This window comes from Staurois parvus, unplaced genomic scaffold (assembly GCF_062004578.1).
Source record: "Staurois parvus isolate SC_StPar_1 unplaced genomic scaffold, SC_StPar_1.0 ptg000818l, whole genome shotgun sequence".
In the NCBI taxonomy this organism is placed as follows: Eukaryota; Metazoa; Chordata; class Amphibia; order Anura; family Ranidae; genus Staurois; species Staurois parvus.
In genome coordinates, this window is record NW_028318614.1 from 2,064,501 (window position 1) to 2,088,871 (window position 24,371).

At 40.4% G+C, this 24,371-nt stretch overlaps 1 protein-coding gene across 1 annotated transcript in view; it reads left to right on the plus strand.

Moving 5' to 3' along the window:
* Window positions 1–24,371, plus strand: part of SLC5A12 (solute carrier family 5 member 12) — a 56,892-nt gene that overhangs the window by 13,392 nt on the left and 19,129 nt on the right. The window contains exons 5-9 of the mRNA XM_089654964.1: window positions 2,018–2,172; window positions 7,132–7,272; window positions 10,599–10,728; window positions 14,997–15,085; window positions 24,061–24,173. Coding sequence (XP_089511090.1) covers window positions 2,018–2,172; window positions 7,132–7,272; window positions 10,599–10,728; window positions 14,997–15,085; window positions 24,061–24,173 — 628 coding nt within the window. The remainder of the gene's footprint in view (window positions 1–2,017; window positions 2,173–7,131; window positions 7,273–10,598; window positions 10,729–14,996; window positions 15,086–24,060; window positions 24,174–24,371) is intronic.

Below are 24,371 nucleotides of genomic sequence, written 5' to 3' on the forward strand. Positions count from 1 at the left end.
GTGACCCCAAACATAAGCATTATAAGGACAAGAAAAGAAAAAGGCAGATCTGGGAGAAAAATTACAGCAAGAATTTGCCCAGATGATGAAGAAATGGACATAGACAGAAAGCAGAACACTGGTAAGTTGATTACTGCATGTGTTTATCAGGATAGCCATATCAGTTATAAATTCTTCCAGAACACAGTGCAGTTATCACATGGACCTCCAGTGATGATATGGACCCCTGTTCTGTCTGTACCAATGTTGGGACATGCTTTTCTCTACAAACTACGAAGAAATAGGGACCTCAAAGGAAATAGAAGAAAGCCAAGCCCAAAATGCATAGAAAAATGCCCTGCAACTGTATGATAAATGCAGTGCAATACGCAAGCAAACACACAAACGCACAGCCAGCGCGCATCAAGCGTAAACATGTAGTCAAAAATGCTCAGTTATGTGTAGTTTCTGGTGAGAATGGGTTCGAAAAGTATTTGGTTTGCACATGTCCTGCTCAGGGGCGGACTGACAACTCATGGGGCCCCCGGGCAATAGGGGATCATGGGGCCCCTGTGTCCTTGCCCAAACTCAAAAAAGCCTATGAAAAAGGTACCAGGGGCATCTCATGGGGCCCGCTACTGACCCCGGGGCCTCGGGCAGTGCCCGAGTTTCCAAATGGTCAGTCCGCCCCTGGTTCTGCCATATAAAGTTAAGAAACTAGAAATCTAGTACAATAAATTTCAAAAACTAGAGATCTAGGTTGGTTCAAGGGCAGAGCCAACACTATGGAGTTGAGATACTAAAGTCGAATAGACACTTTGTGAATGAAGTGAGACTCTGCTGACTTCCATCATCCAATCACATACAGGTAAAAACAGTTTCTTTGTTTTTCCTTATATTTTATTGGGTATTCTTTTCAAAGTGTAACTTCACCACATTCTCTAAGCTCTGGGGAAAATGTCATTGTAAAGTGCAACTTCCTTAGCAAAGTGAACAGCCTATTTGCCTTTAGTAAGTCAACCCTTATCACTCCAGTTTATTACCACCTACAATTCTCTAGGAGAGACTACATGAAGCCAGGCTGAAATACAATTATTTCACCTGTTACAATAATCCACTAAGTCTATTGGATATCTAGATACCTTAGGTGGTGTACTTTCAATACACATATTTTATACTACATGAGGTCAATATATCTGGTAAACCGCTTCATTTGTTTTTCGGTGAAGGCAACAGTGCTATTTGGTGCAATTGTATTCATGGCTGAATCTAGGGGGGTGCTGGGGTGGGCTATGCTCCCCAGATTTTAGTTGTGTTCCCCCCCCTCCCAAAGCCAACCCTAACCTGCTACTATACTGCCCTAACCTGCCACTGTGCTGTCCTAATCTGACACTATACAACCCTAATCTGATACTTTCCAGCTCTAGTTTGACACTATACTGTCCTAGCCTGACACTATATTGTCCTTGACTGACACTATACTGATCTCAGGTATGCATTGTGTGGGGATGAGGTGCTCCTGTGCCTGTGCCCAGGCTGTGACCAGTGAAGGGATGGCAGAAGGAGCTGTGCCCCTGTCCTCTGCCCTGCCAGCAATGACCCGTGTCCTCTACCCTGATGACCTCCAATCCTCTGCCCCCCTTACATTTTTTACTGCACCCCATATCGGACAGGCCAGATCTGGCCCTGATTGTATCCTTTAAATACTCACTTATGAAGAGGCAATTCTTGCACTGTGGTGTACTGTATATGTCTCTTTATCAGGTAAACACTCTGTTGTAGCTTATTTGGCTTCCATTACATAAAGAATATAAAGAACATTATTTCAGTGGTTCAATGTATGGTGTTTTTTTCTTGTTTGTTTGTAGACGTTGAAATGATTCGATCTGTGAGCTGCTTTTAGTATTAAAGTGCAGGTTTATTTATAGTTATTTGTATACAGTAGCTTACTTTCCAATAATTGACTTTTTCCTCTGTGGATTCTAACCTGAAATTACATTGCTATTGTTATGTAATCAGTGCTATTCTTTTTACTTAGGGAGGGCTCAAGGCGGTTGTATGGACAGATGCTTTTCAGATGGTTGTGATGGTTGTTGGATTTTTATCAGTTCTTGTTGAGGGCACCATCCAAAATGGAGGTCCAAGCGAAGTATGGAAGACAGCTATGAATGGAACACGCTTGGACATTGTTGAGTAAATATCAAGCAAAGATAATTAATTTCTAACGGACTTCAAAGTTAAGCTGAACAAAATAATAATGAAAAGAATAAATGTTAAATAACATTTTTTTGTTTAATAACATATTTAAATTGAAATTATGATAAGACGATGGTGTTTCAGAGGAGATACAAATGCAGAAGCTGGTTTTACTTTAATTAATTGCTGTCATTTCTGAATAAGTACAGTGGGGATTGAAAGTTTGGGCACCCCAGCTAAAAATTTGTATTAATGTGCATAAAGAAGCCAAGGAAAGATGGAAAAATCTCCAAAAGGCATCAAATTACAGATTAGACATTCTTATAATATGTCAACAAAAGTTAGATTTTATTTCCATCATTTACACTTTCAAAATAGCGGAAAACAAAAAAATGGCATCTGCAAAAGTTTGGGCACCCTGCAGAGTTAATATCTTGTACTGCCCCCTTTGGCAAGTATCACAGCTTGTAAACGCTTTTTGTAGCCAGCCAAGAGTCTTTCAATTCTTGTTTGAGGTATCTTTGCTCATACTTCCTTACAAAAGTCTTCCAGTTCTTTGAGATTTCTGGGCTGTCTGTCACGCATTGCTCTTTTAAGGTCTATCCATAGATTTTCAATTATGTTGAGGTCAGGAGATTGTGAAGGCCATGGCAAAACCTTCAGTTTACGCCTCTTGATGTAATCCCCCGTGGATTTTGAGGTGTGTTTAGGATCATTATCTATTTGTAGAAGCCATCCTCTCTTTAACTTCAGCTTTTTCACAGATGGCATCAAGTTACCATCCAAAATTTGCTGAAATTTTATTGAATCCATTTTTCCTTCTACTCGTGAGATGTTCCCTGTGCCACTGGCTGCAACACAACCCCAAAGCATGATTGATCCAACCCCATGCTAAACAGTTGGACAGAGGTTCTTTTCATTAAATTCTGTGCCCCTTCTTCTGCAAACGTACCTTTGCTCATTCCGGCCAAAAAGTTCAATTTTAACCTCATCGGTCCACAGAACTTGTTTCCAAAATGCATCAGGCTTGTCTATATGTTCATTTGCAAAGTTCAAACGATGATTTTTGTGCTGAGGACGTAGAAGAGGTTTTCTTCTGATGACTCTTCCATGAAGACCATATTTGTACAATTATCTCTTTATAGTGGAATAGAGTACCACAACTCCAGTGTCTGCCAGATCTTTCTGGAGGGATCGTGCAGTCAAACGTGGGTTTTGAATTGTTTTTCTCACAATCCTGCGAGCTGTTCTGTCTGATATTTTTCTTGTTCTTCCAGATCTTGCTTTAACTTCCACTGTTCCTGATGACTACCATTTCTTAAATACATTCCGAACAGAGGATATTGACATCTGAAAATGCTTTGCTATCTTCTGATAGCCTTCTCCAGCTTTGTGAGCGTCAACTATTTTCAGTTTCAGTTTTCTAGACAACTGCTTAGAAGAACCCATGGTGCTGATTGTTGGGGCAAGGTCAGATGAGTCTGGGCATTTAAAACCTTTGAGATTGACATCACCTGGTCTGCCCAGACGATGATTGAGAACAATCCATGACACTGGCAGGTCTCAGCTTGGCAAAGGGGGCAGTGCATGCTATAAATTCTGCAGGGTGCCCAAACATTTGCAGACGCAATTTTTTTTGTTTTCTGTTATTTTGAAAGTGTAAATGATGGAAATAAAATCTAACTTTTGTTGACATATTATAAGAATGTCTAATCTGTTATTTGATGCCTTTTGGAGATTTTTCCATCTTTCCTTGGCTTCTTTATGCACATTAATACAAATTTTTAGCTGGGGTGCCCACACTTTCGATCCCCACTGTAGTTGAAAATCTGAAGCTTTTTCCAGAGGCCCCAGTGAAGAAGCCATCTACATGCAAGCCTGCAAGGAGGGGCCTTCTCTATTAAGTGTTTACGGAGAAATATGCAATGCATGTGCAGACCCGGGGACCTATTGGCTCATAGGAAGCTGAGATCGTGGCTTGCTAAGCATAGAGTCAATTGCTCCTGGTTTACGTCACCTATAAATTGAAGTCTGTAGTTCATGGTACAGATAGCATGGGGAGAGTGAGTGTGTTGTTAGGATTTAAATAGATGAAAGTATTGACATCCTGAACTGCAATCTGTCTAGACAGTTCAGACAGTGTTGTGGTGTCAGATTTACCTAAAAAGACACCATAATTACTTTTAAACTGTATATTTTATTACTACTTTTTTAAATATATGTATAATAATCACCATTAGCATCTCTAGTGAGTCTAACCTACACTATTCTGTCAAGGGAGTCTATTGCAATCTTCAGCATCCAAAACTCCCAGTTGTGACTGATGCCTGTGTCTACCCCCTGCCTACTGTGCCCCTCTTCCCCCTCCAGCCGCTACAGTATTAGCATGTCTTTGTAATGTAATGACAGTAACTCTTTAAAGGGTTGGTTCACCTTCAGAAATGAACTCCCTACACCCTATCAACCCCCTGTACTTACCTCAATGGGTGATACAGTTTTATCACCCACGCAGCCCAGTTCAGCAGCCCTAGCATTTGAAAACCATGCTGTGCTTCTTTAGGAACACAGGCATGGACCAGAGCGGTTCTGATTAGCCAGTGCCAGTTCTGATCAATCTTAATTGCTCTGATCCATCTCGGTTTCCCTAGGGAAAAAAGAGGAAGAAGAGCATGGTTTTCAAACTCCAGGTCCTGGGCTGCATGCAAAGTAATACTCTATAACTCAAGGAGGTAAGTACAGAGAGCACCATAGGTGTATAGTGTCAAATCAACTTTTCATTTTTCATCCCTTGTTAACAGCTTAATGAGCAGGGCAGGGATGAGTCACTGGTTGTTAGGACGCCAGCAAGTGTCAGCTCCCTGACAACCGGCATCTCCAAGCTGGAACTGTCACATTTAGCAGTGGTAGGAATGTCATGGTGGAAACCTCCAGCTCTCGCTGCAGCCAGAGGTCCAGTATGCAGTGAAAAAGGTGCAAATAATGTGTTAAATACCACAAAATAAAAAAATTAACACATGCAGTATTTAACACTTTATGAATGAATTGCTTGCTTCCTAGATACCGCATGAGTTTTTTTTAACACAAAAATTATTTTACTATATCTCTATGTGAACTGACTTATGTATCCCATCTGGGAAATTTCCTTTCACTTCCTGTACTGGGTATAGCTGATAACACTCTTTGAGATTCCAATGTAGCAGAGGCAGAGGGCACAGGAAGTTTTTAGCTAACTGGATTATGAGCTTGATATAGCAAAATGATTTCAACTGAATATTTAAAGTGGTTATATTAGCTGTTTTTATTCCTAAAATATCAAACATGTTATACTGATGTAATGCCCTCCAAGTTAGCTGGATAGGCTGCTTCTTGTTTTGTTTTTTTAGACAGAAGCTGAGCAGCAACCTGGGATGAGTCAGCCTATGAGTGAGGCAGGAGTTCACCTCAAGTCAAGCTAGGAGGCTCTAACAGGTCAGGCCTTCTGGAGCCCTTTCACCTCTCCAGAATCTTGAGAACTTTCTGGAGAAGGGGTGGAGGTGGGAAGGAGGTCCACATCTGCATGTTTGATGGACCCTGGCCAATCCCCTGGCAGGAGGCTGAGCATGGTGTCTAGGGCAACCCTCAAATTTGGCAGAGCCTAGGGAGCAGGGGCAAGGTGTCGGGTGGAAGATGGAGTGAGGATCTGGAGTTTGGAGCCCGGGAAGGGTCCCCAGGGAGGGAGGCTACAGGCAGCTTGCTGGAGAAGAGGGACTCTACTGCTACACCGTCTCCTAGGGAGGACATCCTGAGCAGCAGGGAATGAGCCAGCCCAGCAAAAGGCCTGAAGGCGGCCACCAACCCACCAAGCTGACAGGAAAGGACAGTGTGAGTACTCTTGCACCCCCTGGGCCAGATAAGGGTAGAGAGTAGTCAGGTGGAAAACCCAACTAGCTTCTCATCCGAGACTGCTATTTTAAAATGGCAGCTTCTGGGCCCCCTTGCCCAGGGATACCCTCAAGGCAACTTGTTGCTGTTCATATTTTAGTGCATAGTTGCTAAGGTGAGTGTCCTCAAATTTTACAGTGTCTCTGGCATCCCATATATCCTTAGATCCCAACCAAGTTCTTAACCCCTCAATAAAATCACAAAACCAAGCACAATGACTGTTCTTTGACTCCAGTGTGTAAAATATATGTTGCCTGGCTGTGCACAACTTAAGGCGGACCCAAAACTCAGCAACTCCTAAGGGGGAAGTGCTGCACTTACCTGCACTGTAAAAAGTAATTGCACAGAGCAGCTCCAAACCTCCTCTTCTGGGTTCCCCCACCAATGCTTTCTGCTCCTCCTTTTCTGTGTCTGCCACCATAGGAAGCTTCTTCTTATGGGAGCAGCTGTGCAGGCTTGCTCCAGAGCTGGCCTGTATGCATCCATAGACACATACAGCGTGGCTCGGCCCACGCCCCGTTCTTTGCTCAAGAAATGTGATTGACAGCAGCAGGAACCAATGGCTTCCATTTTTGCCTCTGTGTCTTGTAAATGCAGGGAAAGAGTATTTGGGAAGGGGGGCATACTGCTACTGGAACTATTTTTACTTTAATAAACAAAATTTTGACATTAGAACCACTTTAACATACTCAAAAGGAACAAATAAGGGAAGTTCCTATATTTTAGCTTCAACTTCAAATTATTATTATTATAATACAGGATTTATATAGAGACAACAGTTTGCACAGCACTTTACAAAATGAAGGTAGACATTACAGGTACAATACAATTTGGTAGAAGAGGAAACAGAGAGCCCTGCTCATTAGAGCTTACAATCTAGGAGATCAAGTGAATGACATATTGTTTTATGTTTTTGTGTATATTGTGAAGAGTTTTTAAGAAATTTCACTGTGAACTGTTTGCAATGACAATAAATCTCATTTTGGCTTATCTTATCTTATTTTAGCTTACCTAATGTATTATTATTTTTTATAGTTTTAGTGTAGATCCACTAAGAAGACATACCTTCTGGACTATTGCGGTTGGAGGGACATTTACATGGCTAGGCATTTATGGGGTCAACCAGTCAACTATTCAGAGATGCATTTCCTGCAAATCAGAAAAACATGCAAAACTGTAAGTTTTTACATCTTTAGATCTTCTGAAACCACTTGACAAAACATACCTTAGTGACCTGTAACTCAATCAAGCATATACTATAAGAATTATTTTCAAATATCTGTTTTTTAAGTAAGATTCCTTATGCCGCACCAAAATGTTTTACTGCGTTATTGTTAATGGTTTGTGCTGTTACTTTTCAAACAGAAAGAGAAAAAATCTATCATTTACCCCAATGTAAACACATAAAAACAATATATTTTATTTCATCTCTTATATCATTTTCTGTGCATTTTTCTGAGTGCCCAGGTCCAAAAATGGGGTTGATATGAAATAGGTTTGAGTGGCGTAATTCAGGCAAATTTTAAATTACTAAAAAATACCAAATTGACAATTTCTGCCAGGTAAATTCGTTTAGGTGTTTTTTTTTGGGGGGTGTATTGAGGGTAGATTTGTTTATTCCATATGTCCAGTTTTAGCTGGATATATACTTTAGCTATATCAAAACTGCATTTTTTCATATAGGTTTGTAGAGCCAAATCAGGAAAATAATCATATAGGCAGATTAAAAAAAACAACTCATCTACTCTGTAGTCTTTGGCTAACAAAGCTTGTGGCCTTTCTTCCAGAAGACTTTCTACACAGAATGATAGTCACTCTTATATTGATATGGGAGGAATTTTGTTTTGTATATAATTAATGTTACAATCTTACCAACATATGCCATAAATAGCACTTACATATAGAGTACAGTACACTACATTAGTCTAGGATAGAACAAATTGTGCAAAATTGTTTTACAGCTGTAAATTATCTCTGGCAGATTCCAATTATTAAAATTCAGTTTGCTGTCATTTCCAGATAATGAATAGGGTCTTATCTTTACTTAAAAGCTTGAACTCTTTCTGCTGCATCTGTAACTTTCTGTCTAGATTAGATTCTGCTCACTTGACAAATATAAAGATAAACTACAAAAGAATAATGGTGATATTGTAATTTTATTATTGATAATACAAAAAAATGTATATAAACAATTTAATACCCATGGTAGATATGCATGGTAGACATGCAATCATTTAACAAAGACAATGAAGTTGGTTGGGGCACGTAAACAGAATGATCCATTCATTTTTATAAGCTGGGGAATATTTTGCATCCTAAGTAAAAAGAATCCATAATGCAAATGGACAGTCTAACCATGTGTTAACATTGATGTGTAGATCCAATACAATTCCGCCAGGGATACCACAATCATCTTTCAGCTCTTAACAAAAGATGGCCTAAAAAACACGTGCCTTTTCTGCATTCATTGATCATGAAAAAAGCACCTCCAGCAGGAAGAATCAGACACCTTTTGCATTACTAAGCCATGAATGTGGGAATGGGATTTTTGTTCTGCTATAGTTTCATAGTGTAGCTAGGTTCTGGGCTACAGCAATATGGAGATGGAGACATTGCCTTTTATTCTTCTGTTCCCCTGCCCCCCAGGGGCGGACTGACCATTTGGAAACTCGGGCACTGCCCGAGTGCCCGGGGTCAGTAGGGGGCCCCATGAGATGCCCCTGGTACCTTTTTTCACAGGCTTTTTTGAGTTTGGGCAAGGACACAGGGGCTCCATGATCCCCTATTGCCCGGGGGCCCCATGAGTTGTCAGTCCACCCCTGCTGCCCCCTCTGCTACCATCCTCTTCTTTATGACAGTGCATAGCCAGTCGGTCTAGGACTAGCATCACTGTCATAACCGCGCTCTGGCAGTAAAGTTCCAGCACTCAGTAGATTAACTATATTACTGCTCACTGCTGCATTTGAGGTGGTCTTGCTATTATTTATTCTGATCTGGATGCCAAATGTAATCTTGTGCCTAGTCCTTACTGCTAATCACTTTGTATGCTAAGTTGTGTTATTACCATTGTTAATCCGTTTTATGCTTGCCTAGCTACCAAGCATATTGGGTGACAGTATATAAAGTTTGCCTTTACTACTTGGTTTGGTGCCTGGTTTCTTTGGTATAGTGCAACTATTGAGTACTAAGTATTACTTTCAGTTATATCCTGTAATATTGTATGTTTGTACACTCAACGTGGTGTGTTAGAGGGGCTGAGGTTTTTTGGAATAGTTCGGGGCAAAGAACAGTGGACCCATCTTAATCAGCGGCTCCTATGGTTGTAGCGCTACACTTGAGAAGTAAGAAACCAGCAATTTACCCAATCTGCCAATATCAGCTGACCTAACAGAAACGTTCTAATTAAAAAAGCTGAATCAGTTTAAGAACTGTGTCTCATTGTAGCTCACAGGTGTCAAACTTCCTCCCTCCAGTTGTCAAGGAACTACAAGTTACATCATACCTTTGCCGTTGGGAGTCATGCTTGGAATTGTCAGCCTGGCAATGCCTCATGGGATTTGTAGTTCTGCAGCAGCTGGAGGGCCGCAGATTGACACACTGTAGCTAATACAATAATAGGTGATTATTCAATAAGATAAAATCCATTTCTTTAAAAGACATCAATATAATTTTGGAAACTAAGCTAATTGTCTTTGCTTAAAAAAATAAATATATATATATATATATATATATATATATATATATATATATAAAAGAAACAGAGATTCCATTGAAATAGTTTAAGATCCTCAAAGAATCTTTAATTTATTAAAATAAACATACTGTACTCACAAAACTGCTATAAAGTCACAAAAAAAGAAAAGAGGTCCGGACGGCTACACTCCAATTAATCCACTTTATTGAACAATGCATAAAACCAATGACAAATAGTGCAAATACAGTGGGGGACTAGCAGGTAGATGCATTTCACAGTAAGAACAGCATTTAAACATTACATCTATAAAGTCACACTTATCACATAATTTGCATAAGAAACATTGCACTTCTTTGTTCATTAGTGCTTCATTCGAAGATCAAACTCTAATATCCTTTCTAAAATGTTTCGAGGCAACACCTCTTCATCAAGGCCCTGTGAACGGATGCATTCAACAGTAGATGAGGGGTTCCTTAAAAACCTATGTGAGAAGCACATCTTGATATCACTTTTGTGATATAATATATATAATATATATATATATTATAGATTGTTTAAAGGATCTCACATGATGCCAGTGTGCTTTTCAGTTTCTTTTACAGTTTTTCTGAGGATTTCCCGCTCTGGAGAGAAGTGCTAAGAAGTGGTTGTTTTTTTCTACTGCATTATGTTAAAGAAAAAGACTGCTAATTAGAACTTTGACAGACATAGATTTATAGATTATATTGCTGTTGAGCGCTGACATTAGTTTATTAATTTTGTGTATGTATATAAATATATTATGCTGATCCTATACTTCTTCTTTCAGAGCCTTATATCTTAACCTGGTAGGACTGTGGGTGATCTTGGTTTGCGCTGTGTTCTCTGGCTTGGTCATGTATGCACACTACCAAGGTTGTGATCCTTGGACTGCAGGATTTATAAGTGCTCCTGACCAGGTACATGATCAGCAAAACTTTAGCACAGTAAAAGTTTTGCTTCTTCTCCATTTAACTCTGAGATTTCCACTGTGCATACTTAAGCAATTATTAACCTTACATCTGGCCTTTGCACTAAGAAATGAAGACTTTTTTTTACACTAATACACCACTCTGCAAACACACACATTTTATATTATATATAAAATAAAAAAGAATATAATCAAAAAGTTAATTTATTTCAGTAATTCAATTCAATAAGTGAAAGTCATATACTATATAGATTCATTACACACAGAAAAAGTCCAATATTGTAGACTCATGGGGGTTTATTTACTAAAGCTGGAGAGTCCAAAATCAGACTCCCTTCTGCATAGAAACCAATCAGCTTCCAGGTTTCATTGCCAAAGCTTCACTGAACAAGCTGAGGTTAGAAGCTGATTGGTTTCTATGCAGAAGGGAGTCTGATTTTGGACTCTCCAGCTTTAGTAAATAAACCCCATGGTGTCACACTCTAATCAGGTAATTAACTCAAAACACCTGTAAAGGTTTCCTGGGCCTTTAAATGGTCTCTCTCTCTGGTTCAGTAGGTTACACAATCATGGGGAAGACTTCTGACTTGACAGTTGTCCAGAAGACACTTATTGACACCCTCCACAATGAGGGTAAATTACAAAAGGTAATGGCTAAAGTAGTTGCCTGTTCACAGATTGCTGTATCCAAGCATATTAATGGAAAGTTGAATGGAAGGAAAAAGAGTGGTAGAAAAAGGTGCACAAACAACAGAGATAACCACAGCTTTGAGAGGACTGTGAAGCAAAGGCCATTCAAGAATTTGGGGGAGATTCACAAAGAGTGGACTACGCCTGGTGTCAGATCTTCAAGAGCCACCACACACAGACGTATCCAGGACATGGGCTACAACTGTCGCATTTCTTGTGCCAAGCCATTCTTTAACCAGAGACAACGTCAGAAGTGTCTTTACTGGGGTAAGGAGAAGGACTGGACTGTTGCTCAGTGGTCCAAAGTCCTCTTTTCGGATGAAAATACATTTTGCATTTCATTTAGAAATCAAGGTCTGAAGGACGAGGAGGAGGGGCACAGAATCCAAGTTGCACGAGGTCCAGTGTGACGTTTTCACATTCAGTCATGATTTGGGGAGCCACGTCATCTGCTGGTGGTGGTCCACTGTGTTTTATCAAGTCCAAAGTAAGCGCAGCCCTCTACCAAGATATATAGCACTTATAGAGCACTTCATGCTTCCCTCTGCTGACCAGCTATATGCAGATGGTGATTTCATTTTTCGATTGGCCAGCAAACTCACCTGACCTAAACCTCATAGAGAATATATGAAAGATGAGAGACACCAGACCCAACAATGCAAACAAGCTGAAACCCACTATCAAAGCAACCTGGGCTTCCATAACACCTCAGCAGTGCCACAGGCTGATCGCCTCCATGCGATGCCGCATTCATGTAGTAATTCATGCAAAAGGAGCCTCGACCAAGTATTGAGTGCATGCTATACTGTACATGGACATACTTTTCAGTAAGCCAACATTTCTGTATGAAAAATCCTTTTGTTTATTGGTCCTATGTAATATTTTAATTTTCTGAGTTACTGAATTTTGGTTTTCACTAGCTGTAAGCCATTATCATCAAAATTAAAATAAATAAATGCTTGAAATATATCACTCTTTGTGGAACAAATCTATATAAAATATAAGTTTCACTTTTTGAATTGAATTACTGAAATAAATTAACATTTTGATGATATTCTAATTTATTGAGATGCACCTGTATATTTAGATAGATAGATAGATAGATAGATAGTATATATTGGTTGATGTAGCCTTATGAGCTCAGAATTTAGTACTGTGTTCCTTATGTTTAAATACTGGTACTGGTACCCACAAACACCCTTCCAGCTCTGGCTCCTATTTTATTAAATTCTGTGTGTACAAAATCCAGCAGAGTTTGTCTCTCTCTGAGTTATTGCATGCAAAGGTTTATGTTAGCTGTTATTTTTTTTAGTGCAATAACTCTTAACAATGGAACAAAAGTCTTCTTTACTAATCCTCCGTCTATAAACAGAGATGTAATTGCTATAAGTATGCCATGCCTTATCTTTGTTGCCTGCATGAAAAAGGCCAATATTAAAAGTAACTTTCAAGATATAAATATTGGACCTTAAATTGCTGATATTTCTTTGAAGGTGCAAACCCCGGGACAATGATTTTTATCTTTCCTTGGCTACATACTGTGGCTCTGACCCTGCACAAGCATGCATGTCAGATACCTCAACAATTCACAGGTTTCCTGCTTGTCCTGATAAACGCACAACTACACTGCATCTGAGCACCATAAACCTAAAATGCTATTTATTTTGTTTTTAATATTCAAAGCAAACCCCACTGACAATAGAATGTAGACAAAACAAGTGCTGGTTAAAAAAAATGGACAAGGTCCTCTTTCCCCACAACTCTGGGCGGTAGTTGTGGGGGGTGACTTATAGGAATCTGGAAGCCCCTTTAACAAAGATCCTGCCCCCCACCAAGTGAATAAGTATGGGAAACATAGAACCCCTAGTCATTCACCAATAAAATGGCAAAAGTAAATAAAAACCCCAGAGACAGTGTTTGACAAGTCCTATATGAAAATAAATAAATAAATAAATGTGCCCCAAAGTAGATCCAACATCAATCATGATAAGTGCCAACCCGTATGAACAGAAACGTGACCCCACAACCATGTTTACCTGTCATTCAGCAAGTGGCATATCTCATGGAGAAACACTCGCCAAATGACAGGTAAACATGGGGCGGGGTCACCTGGTGACATCACCAGGTTACCCCGTCCCTATGTTTACCTGTCAGTCTGCAAGTGTCTTTCCACGGGACACATCATGTTTGACGGGCAGTGGGGGTTTTTTTTCGGGTTTTTTTCATGCGGTTCAGCGTTCTTCGTGATTTGGGGGACATTTGTTTTTGGGAGGTTTTTTAATAAAGGACTTGTCAAAAACTGACATTTTTTGGGGTGAATGAGTAGGGGAACTATGTACCCCTACTCATTCACATGGGGTGCAGGATATGGGGGCCCCCTTGTTAAAGTCGCCTCTGCATCCCCAAAACCATTGCCTAGGGTTGTGGGGAAGAGGCTTTTGTCCTCATCAACATGATTTGGGGGGCATTTATTTTTGTGTATTTTTTTAATGAGGGACTTGTCAAAAACTGACTTTTTTGTGAATGAGTAGGGGTACTACGTACCCCTACTCATTCACATAGGGGGACATGATCTGGGGGCCCCCTTGTTAAAGTCACACCTGCATCCCCAAAAACACTGCCCAGGGTTGTGGGGAAGAGCCCTTTGTCCTCATCAACATAGGGACAAGGTGCTGTGGGGGGGAGCCCCCCTCCCCAAAAGCACCCACCCATATGAGGGCTTGTGGCCTGGTATGGTTCAGGGGGCGCTAACTCATACCCCCCTCCCTTTCCTTGCCTGCAGGGGTGCATGCTCAGATAAGGGTGTGGTATAGATATTGGGGGGGAATACCATAATTTTAAAAAACCTAATTTGGAATGGGATTCCCCTTAGAATCCATACCAAATATAAGGGTCTGGCATAGATTTTGGGGGGGACCCCATGCAACTTTTTTTTTTAATTTTGGAGTGGGGTTCCCCTCAAAACCTACAGCAGACCCGAAGGGCCTGGTATGAATTGGGGGGGAAACCCACTCTGTTTTAAAAATAAAATAAAAAATTAACCGACATTTTACATTCCGTTGTTAGCTGGGAATCTGTCCACTCCTTAACAACCAGTTATTCACAATGAATTTGGATCCGTCCAAAAATAGAATAAAGAATTTGGAAAAGTTTTCAAATCCACCAGCTCTAATATGCAAAATGAATCCCAGATATGAACAGGACTAGCACAACGAAAATTAATAAACAAAATATCAACCTAATGAATGCATCTGACATGAAACGAAAACGAAAATTTCTTTTGTGCACATGTCCAAGAAACAGTGTGCAGTGGCAGTGGTTTGTTTGTCAACAATCCCTATGTGATCGCCATGACTGGCCGTCATAGTGATCACCTAATCAGGAACTATGCAGCTTGTTTCCCAATTGTTAGTTTGAACATGATACATTGGCATGGCATTAATGGCATGGTACTTACCATATGTGTATACAACGCAAGTATAGTTCCATCTTTAATAATCTTATAAATCAAATTATTTTATATACAGTAGATAGGACAAGTGTCTAATCAAAATTTCTATTTTGCAGATGATGCCCTACTTTGTCATGAACTTATTTGAAAAAATGCCTGGACTTCCGGGTCTCTTTGTGGCATGTGCTTTTAGTGGTACATTGAGGTAACCATTCAGTGTTTTAAAATAATTATTATTATATCTGTTAAATAAAGGTAGGATGCAGATCTTATGTTTGCTGGTAATACATATTTGGGCTAATTTGCCAAAAAAGAGTTGAGAATAATACATTTTCACAATAAAGGTTGTGTTTTTTCGAATATTCCCTTCAATTATCTAAATATGTGCAGATACAATATGTAACCAGGAATTGCTTTTCACATTATTGGATAACTGAAGTGAATATTCAAACAAATTCAAACAAATTCATTGTATGAAGATTCTCAACTAATTTAGTAAATCAGCCTCAATGTTGTAGAGTCGCTCGGTCTGCTGCTTGTTTCTCTGTCTTCTTCTTTTCTAATTAAAAGGAACTTGTCGAAATATGTATGATAGGCTAGATTTGGTCCTGATATAAACAAAGTAGCTGGAAGTTAGAATGACCGAATGGCTGAGCTCCTGTTACTTTGTATGAACGATGTACACTTACCCACAGCCTTGGAATCCCAGTGATGACAAACGCCAAAGGGATGTCATGACATAGCAGAGTAGAATTGGTATATTTTCAGGTAGAGATAGATGAAGGAACAGAACTTTTTACCAAGATTTAAAGATACTCTGTCACCACACTTTCCAATATCTACCACATCTTTTTGTAATCTGCACACTATTTATCTATACTAGCTCCCTCTTCTGCGACAATTTGCTCTCTATAAGCAGATTTGTTAATGCTGCTTAATAGTGATGGGCCAAAAAAAACCCCTGTTCAGTTCGCGGTCGAACATTCCAACCTACCAAAAGTTCGACCGCGAGCACAGGGACAATTTACTGAGTGGTATCTTACCGCATCTGAGTAAGATACCGCTCAGCTACTAAAATACTGCATGAGTTATATTATTAAGTCATGTTGTATTTTAGTAGTGAAACATTCTTTAATGTTTCAGCTGTCAGTGGGGTTCAATGAATTGTCGGCATTGCCCAGCAATTAAAATTTGTTTTAAAAAACGGCGTGCATTCCCCCTCCCATCTATACTAAGCCATTTGAGTCTGGTATGGATTTTGAGGGGAACTCCCATGCCAAAATTAAAAAAAAAATGGTGTGGGGGTCTCCCACAAAATCCATACCAGACCCTTATCCGACCATGCAGCCTGGCAGGTCAGGAAAGGATGGGACAAGCGAGTGCCCCCCCCGAACCAAAACAGGCCCGGGCCACATGCCCCCCCAAAGCACCTTGTCCCCATGTTAATGGGCCTCTTCCCCACAACTCTGGCCGGTTGTTGTGGGGGTCTGCAGGTAGGAGGTTTATCGGAATCTGGAAGTCTCCTTTAACAAGGAGGCCCCCAGATCCCGGCATCCCTATGTTAATGAGTATGCGGTACCCATTCACAAAACAAAGTGTAGTAAAAAATGACAGGAGACAGTCCTTTATTAAAAACAAAAAATAAAAAAAAGTCCCCTGAAGTAGATCCAATGTCAATCACAATGCCCGCCGCCACTGCTGATCCGAAAAAAGAAAAAAGCACTCCGCTCTTGACGCTGGCTCCCAGCTGTCTGACAGCTGTGCCATGATGACAGTTCTTAGCCACTTGCCCTCCGGAAGATTTACCCCCCTTTCTGACCAGGCCATTTTTTTCTGTTCGGCAATGCTCTCTTTCAACTGGTAATTGCGAGATTGTGCAATACTGTACCCAAACAAAATTTATGTCCTTTTTTCGGACAAATAGAGCTCTTTTTTGGTGGTATTTGATCACCTCTGCGGTTTTTACTTTTTGTGCTATAAACATAAAAAGACCGAAAAGTTTGAAGAAAAAAAACAGTATTTTTCACTTTTGGTTATAAAAAATATCCAATAAACTCAGTCATACATTTAGGCCAAAATGTATTCTACTACATGTCTTTGGTAAGAAAAAAATCCCAATACATATATATTAATTGGTTTGTGTAAAAGTTATAGCGTCTACAATCTATGGTATATGTATCGGAATTTCCACAGTTTTTACTTTCTGACTGCCTATCACATTTTTAGGGAGGCTAAAAAGCCAGGGCAGTACAAAGCTCCCAAAAATTACCTCTTTTTGGAAAGTAGACACCTTAAAGATTTTGCAGAGAGGCATGTTGAGTCCATGGAACATTTTATTTTTTGCCTCAAATTTTTAGAAAATGAAATTTTTATTTTATTTTATTTTTTTTACACAAAGTTGTCATTTAAATGATATATTGCTCAAGCATGCCATGGCTATATGTGGAATAACACCCCAAACACATTCTCCTACTTCTCTCAAGTATGGGGATACCACATGTGAAAGACTTTTTGGCAGCCTAGCTACATTCAGGCCCCCAAAATCCAATGACCACCTCCAGGTTTTCAAAGGGCATATTTCCTCATATTACCTCCTCACTACCTATCACAGTTTCTGAGCAAGATGCCAAGATTGTACAAACACCATTCTAAATTACCCCTTTTTTGGAAAGTAGACACCCCAAGGAATTTGATAAGAAGCATGGTGAGTATTTTACAGATATCATTTTTGTCACAGGGTTTTGAAAAGAAAAAAAGAAATGAAAAGAATACATTTTTGTTTTCTTTCTTCATTTTCCAAAAGCATGTGGCAATCTGCAAAATATTCACCATGTTTCTCAGCAAATACCTTGGAGTGTCTACTTTCCAAAAAGGGGTAATTTGGAGGGGTTGCTTCTACTATCCTGGCATTTCAGAGCCAACATTAGAAGCTCCTGCCACACATCACCCACTCTTGAAGACCAAGCCTTTTCTGACACTTTTTGTTCACGTGAAAAAATAGGTATTTTTGCTAGAAAATTACTTTGAACCCCCAAACATTATATTTTTTTAAAGCAGAGGCCCTAGTATTTGCGCAGCGATTTTTCAAGTGCAAATCTTTTGGGAAAAAAACCCTTTTTAGAATTCTAATGCACAAAAACACAATATATCGCCCAATTGTTTGATAAAATATAACAGATGATGTTACGCTGAGTAAATAGATACCAAACATCACATGCTTTAAAATGTTGCATCCCTGTGCAATGGCGACAAAGTACATACATATTTAATATCGATAGGCGATTTTTTTAAAAGCCTTTACAGGTCACCAGTTTATATTTACACAGGAGATCTAGTGCTATAATTACTGCCCTCGATCTGACATTCATGGTGATACCTCACATGCATGGTGCAACTGCTGTTTATATACTGGCACAGGGTCAACGCTTGTGCACGCAGGTGCACACACGGTCAGGGGGCGAGGGTGCTTTTATCTATTTTTTTAGTTATTTGGATTTTTTTTATTATTTTTACACTGTCTTTTTCATTTTTATTTCTTTTATCACTTTTATTGCTATCACAGGGAATGTAAATATGTAAATGCAATAGGCATTGATAGGTATTCTTTTTTGAGAAATCTGGGGTCTATTAGACTCTAGATATCTCCTCTGCCCTTACATCATCTGATCGATAGCGGTGTGATCAGATGCTTTCCCAATTTACAAATGGCACTGTTAAAGTCCGGTGAAAAGGAAATGATGAAATGCTCATGGCTTCTGGTCTCTTAGACCATAGAGATGATTGGAGCCATTCTGGTCTCTGATCAGCTCTATAGTCAGCCAGCAGAACTTCCAGCTGCAATCTTGGATTCCCCTGTGGGACAGGAGAGCCCAAGAAAACTGTGAAGGCAGCAGGAGGGGGGAATGTCCATTCATGCTGCTCATAAAAACAATTCAGCAGCTAATTGGCCACTAGGATTGATTTTACATGAAAGCCGAGCACCAGCTGAAAAAATGATACCAGGATGATGCCTGTAGCTGCAGGCATCATCCCGGTATAACCACTCAAATTCCAGCGACGTACCAGTACATTGCTGGTCCATGTTGAGCATATATGTAACAGCAGAGAACATTCGATTTGATGAATAGGGTCTATGGACCAATATGACTTCAATTCAGTCTTTTTTGAAATGCCCATGTTAGGGGTTAGGCCAAAAAAAGTTTTAAATTCAGAAACCATGAAAGATTTCCATGCGAAGTGTCTGGATAGAGCTGAATTTGGGTGGACTGATGTATTGTTGTGCATATAAATTGCTTTAGCCCACAATCAATTGATACAAATCTTTTGTGAATAACAGCAGAGGAGCTACATGCCAGTACTGGCAGCTAACGGGGCTGACCCTGCTAACACTGTGTTTTTGGGGACACTATACAAAGGAGGCACTAGTATAGTTCTGTTCATTATCATTATATTGATCCATACAAACACTATACTAGTAATGGGGGTAATCAGCAACCTATAGGGTGAGTGCCATAGTGTGCGGGCAATCTAACGCTAGCTGACGCTGGCTGGGAAGGGCATGAACTGACCTGACGCTATCTGATGTTGATAGTGGCAGTAATACAAGAATCAGTGAAAAATTCTATATACTGACACTGTACTAATGGCACTGGCTGGGTGATGGGGCGATCGAAGGGTTAATAGGGGTGATCAAATGGTTAATGTGCTAATCTAATGTGTGAGTGTAAATTGTAGTGCTTTTACTGGGTGCCGTATTCTCTCTTCTCTCCCTGGACCAACCGGGGGGGGGGGGGCAGCGAGGGGCGGAGGTGTGCTCACACCCTGAAATAGGAAGTGATGTAAGATTACGTCTCTTCGCCCAGAGTTGCTGCTCGCCTGCAAAATGCGAGTAAGCGATTGTCAAGTAGTTAAAAAAAAAACCCTTAAAAACTAAAAAAAAAAAAATTCTCAATATGGTGTTTTTATTTTATTTTTAAAATACTTTTATCAGAATAGTACAATGTTACCATGAGTGTGTGTGTGTGTGAGTGTGCGTGGGGGGGGGATGATCAGGGCTTTTTTTTTTTACACTTTGCTTTGCAGGAAAAATAAAGATAATTTCTCCTGCAATGCAAAGCTTGCTGTCATGAACCTAACTCATTCATGAATTGTCACAATGAGTTAGGTTTTTGACAGCTCAAGATAGTGATCTGTGATTGGCTGGAACTGGTCACGTGGTATAGGGTGCTGTGATTAGTCCCATCTATCATGTAACAGCTGTGGTGCAATCACAGCTCGCTAGGAAGAGAAGCAGAGCTGTTATGAATCAGATTGATTCATAACAGGTTTGCTTACCTTGTAATCATGTGATCACATAGCAATCACATGATCACCGGGTCCCCTTTACCGGGATCTTCATTCCACTGTGTCCGCTGGACACAGCAGTTGTGGTTGGGGAGCTCTGTTCGCCTCCTCGGGTGTGCAGTGCCTCCCTGTGTTAGTACAGCCAGAGCGATGTACCCGTATGTCGCTTTGCCTGTAGCTGCCACCTGGCCGCAGTACATTGAGGGCAGGCAGGTGCCCAGGAAGAGGTTAAATACTGTGATGATGTGACAAGGGGGCCCCTTGTGATGTCATCATGTGCTGTGATGGGCCAAAGCATTGCACCTGGCCTGTGGTCAGGTGCATTGCTTTGGCCAATCACAATGCACTGTCAGGGTGCAGTACATTGTGGGGCATGGCGGGCGAATAGCCCGCCGTACTCCCTTACCGTTCGTGTGTTCAGCAAACACACGAATGGCCCATGTTTGAGTCGAACTTACATTTGACTCAAACATAAAGTCCATCACTACTGCTTAACTAATACACAGCAAACGTTTATGTAGAGTCAGAGGCCTGGACAAACAAGACCCCAGTCCCAAGGGCAATGGCCATATCTGTCTGAAACTGCTGCTGCAAGCAAAGTCTCACATGATTGATAGTGACAGTCACTGGGTACTAAACTCATCTCTTATTGTAGCTCTGCTGATGTTGTGAGTCTTTGATCACAGTAGCGGAGTGATGTGGCAGTGGCCATAAGGAGGTGGGGGCATGGCAGCAGGCAATCTGGAAGTTCAAGGCTTCAACATTGATTTATTGTTAGATAGGTGGTTCTGGTAAATCTGCTTATACTGCACATATTGCGGAAGCAGAGGGAGTTAGTGTGTATGACAGTGCTAATCATGTCATGATATGATAAGTGAATATTGCACAGACTGCAAAAATATGGTTAGCAGATGTAGGAAAATGTGGTGTCAGGGTCATTTAATGTGGGAACACTGGCAACAATGAAAACATTTGCAACTGAAAAAAATGTGAAATATTTGACCTGATATAACTAGAGCAGTTAAAATAATGTGATGTATTGATTTAAAACTGAAATCCAGGTATGGCAATTTTTAGATAGTTACATTGGTCCATCTTAGTATGGAGTGGTGTCGCTTAGGGGGTGCGGACCGCACCTTGGTGACATACCCTACAGGTTTGACACCATATAGAGGGCCACAGGAATTTTTTTCAGCTGAAAAGTATCATAACAGAGTTCTGCCACCTCCAGCTCTAGCCCTGTGTTTTCCTCTCACTGGTTGTTGTGTTGTCACTTCTAAATACAGAAGCGAAGCCGGCTCCTGCATTTAGAAGTGACAGCACAAACTCTCCGGGTGATGCGGCAGCACTGAAGAATCATCCTCCCCTCCTGGGCCAGGCGCAGCTGAGCCTGAGCTGGTGTGATGTGGGGGACGCTGGGTGGGCCATCCATCCAGGCATGATGCCGTGCCGGGCTGCTCGCTGCAATTGCCAGAACCCACACCCACAGCATCTTCCCTGTGGCCACTCCAAACAGGCAAATCCCATGACATTGCTGGACACTGGTGCAGGGCGTCCATACTGCTGCATACAATTGCCAGAATCCACAGTAACTCCCACGCGGGGCTGCGGTCATCCTATCAAGAAGATCCAGATTCCAACAAACTTCAGGAGAGTTCCAATGCCATCAAGATACATTGCATTGTCTGCTTTACTGACTTTGTATTGTCGGATGTCTCCCTCATTGCAGCTTCAGCTCTCCTCCCCCCATGCTGATCCCCGCCATACACCATACCAGCGTCCTGATTATTGCTATACCTCATAACAGCTGATCACCACCATACCCCATACCAGTGCCCTGATCACCACCATATACCTTACCAGTGCCTTGATCACTGCCATACATCATACCAGCATCCTGATCACTGCCATACATCATACCAGCATCCTGATCACCGTCATACATCACACTAGCATCCTGATCACCATCATACATCACACTAGCATCCTGATCACCACTAGTTACTTGATAGTTGTAAACTTCACTAATATTGCCATTGTATGCAGTGTTATATGGGAAAACATATTAATTGTGGGGGGGGGACACGATGTTTTACCACACCAGTTGACACGAACCCTAATGACGCCACTGTTGGTATGTATGTATGTGGCTTATCTGTGGAATCCCTATGGAAGCTGGAAATTGCTGCAGCAGACACTGCTACTCCAGTGATCTCCACTAGCTTCCAGGTCCTGTTCTGAGTGGCTGCCCTGATGCATTGTGATCACAGGAGGTCACTTGCTCGGCCTGGACACCATTCAGGGAACATTTTGCATTTTCTCAATTAATTTAACCAGTCCTAACATTTCTCTCCAATATGTCAAAAATCAGCATTTTTTTGTTAGAAAAACACTTTAAACCCCCAAACGTTATATATTGTTTTAAGCAGCGGCCCTGAAGAATAAAATGGTGGGTGTTGCAATTTTTTAATGTCACAAGCTTTTGCGCAGTGGTTTTTCAAACACAACTTTTTGGGAACAAATAGACTTTAATGAAATTTAGTAATTTAGTAAAATCTAAAAGAGGATGTTACGTCGGGTAAATAGATACCAAACATTCCACACTTTTAAACTGTGCATGCCCGTGGAATGGCGACAAACTACATTCAATTATCCATAGTTGTCACTTTAAAAGCTTTTAAAGGTTACCACTTTAGGTTTAAACTGAAGATCTAGAGCTAGAATTATTGCTCTCGCTATAACCTTCACAGTGATGTATGAGCATAGGGAGACAGGACACTTAAATTTTTTTTGTTGTATTATTTGATTTAAATTTTTTCTTTATTTTTACACTATACCTTTACATTTTTTTTAATCACTTTCATTGCTATCACAAGGGATGAACAACATCTATGTGATAGTATGGCCCATGACAGGTCCTTTTTATAGAGGTCTCAAAGAACCCACATCTCTCTTCCGGCCTCCAAAGCAGCAGAGAAAACTGAGATCAGTTGAATCTGCTGCTACATAAGCTAGCATGCCTTGTAAAGAAACAAATCGAAACTTAAAGTGACAAAATCCTCGCAGCGATTACCGAGATATTACCCTTCCAATCCAGCAATGTTCTGGTATGTCACTGGTGGTCAAAGTATTCTATTATTGAACAAGATAAAGTGACAGGACAGTGGTGTCACAATGACCACCTAATCCAGTAAGAGAGCACTTTGCATTCACTGAGAAAATGGAAAGTGTTCCCTGAATGGCACCCGTACCAATCAGTAAGCAGTATACCTGGAATTTAGCCTTAACAAAAAGCAATGGCTGTATCAGCCCACAACAATCAATCATGACTAGTCTAAAATGGTGATAAAATTCCAAACTGGTTTCTATGGAGGACAAACAAGTGCTAATTAGTATTCAGACTATTGTGTTTTTATCCGCTATGTCCTGTGAAAGTGTATGTATAGCCAATTTAATTTTTCAATTTTTAATAGAACAGGTACAGGTTTAAAGCCTTGTCAATTTATTTGTTGTTATCTTGATGTCTTTTTCGGGAAAATTTCCCTTCACTTTCTGTCTACAGACACAACAGGAAATCTCCACAAAAATACGTTTGGATTTGGTCCAAGTGAACTGTTTAAAGTTCAAGTAAACCTGGAATTAGGCTTTAAATTACAATGGTCACCAAGACAATCAGAAAGGATGAATATACCTAGCAGGAATAAAAACAGCAGAAAAAAACCCCAAAACAACTTAATAGAGGCCTTCCTTACTCTATTTAAACCTGAAAAGTTTAGGGTATGCATACATATATGTGTATATTTCTTAATGAGTTTGAATATTTTGTTTTAATTGCAGCACAGTAGCTGCAAGCATCAATGCTCTTGCTACAGTAACCTATGAAGACATTGTTAAGAACATTTTCAAGAACATTTCTGACAAGAAGGGTACCTGGATTAGCAAAGGCTTGTGTGAGTGCTAATTATTTTGATTTAGAGGGAATTTTTTAATGTTGTTTTAAAGGGAATGTATATGTACATTTATATATTTATTATGGTCAGGGCTAAAAAATAAACAAGGTTGGAGCACTTATCCCCGGAGGAGCTGCTCGGGTAGAGAATGGACATAGGGCAGTAAACCTATTCTACAGCATGCAATAACAGTGGTGA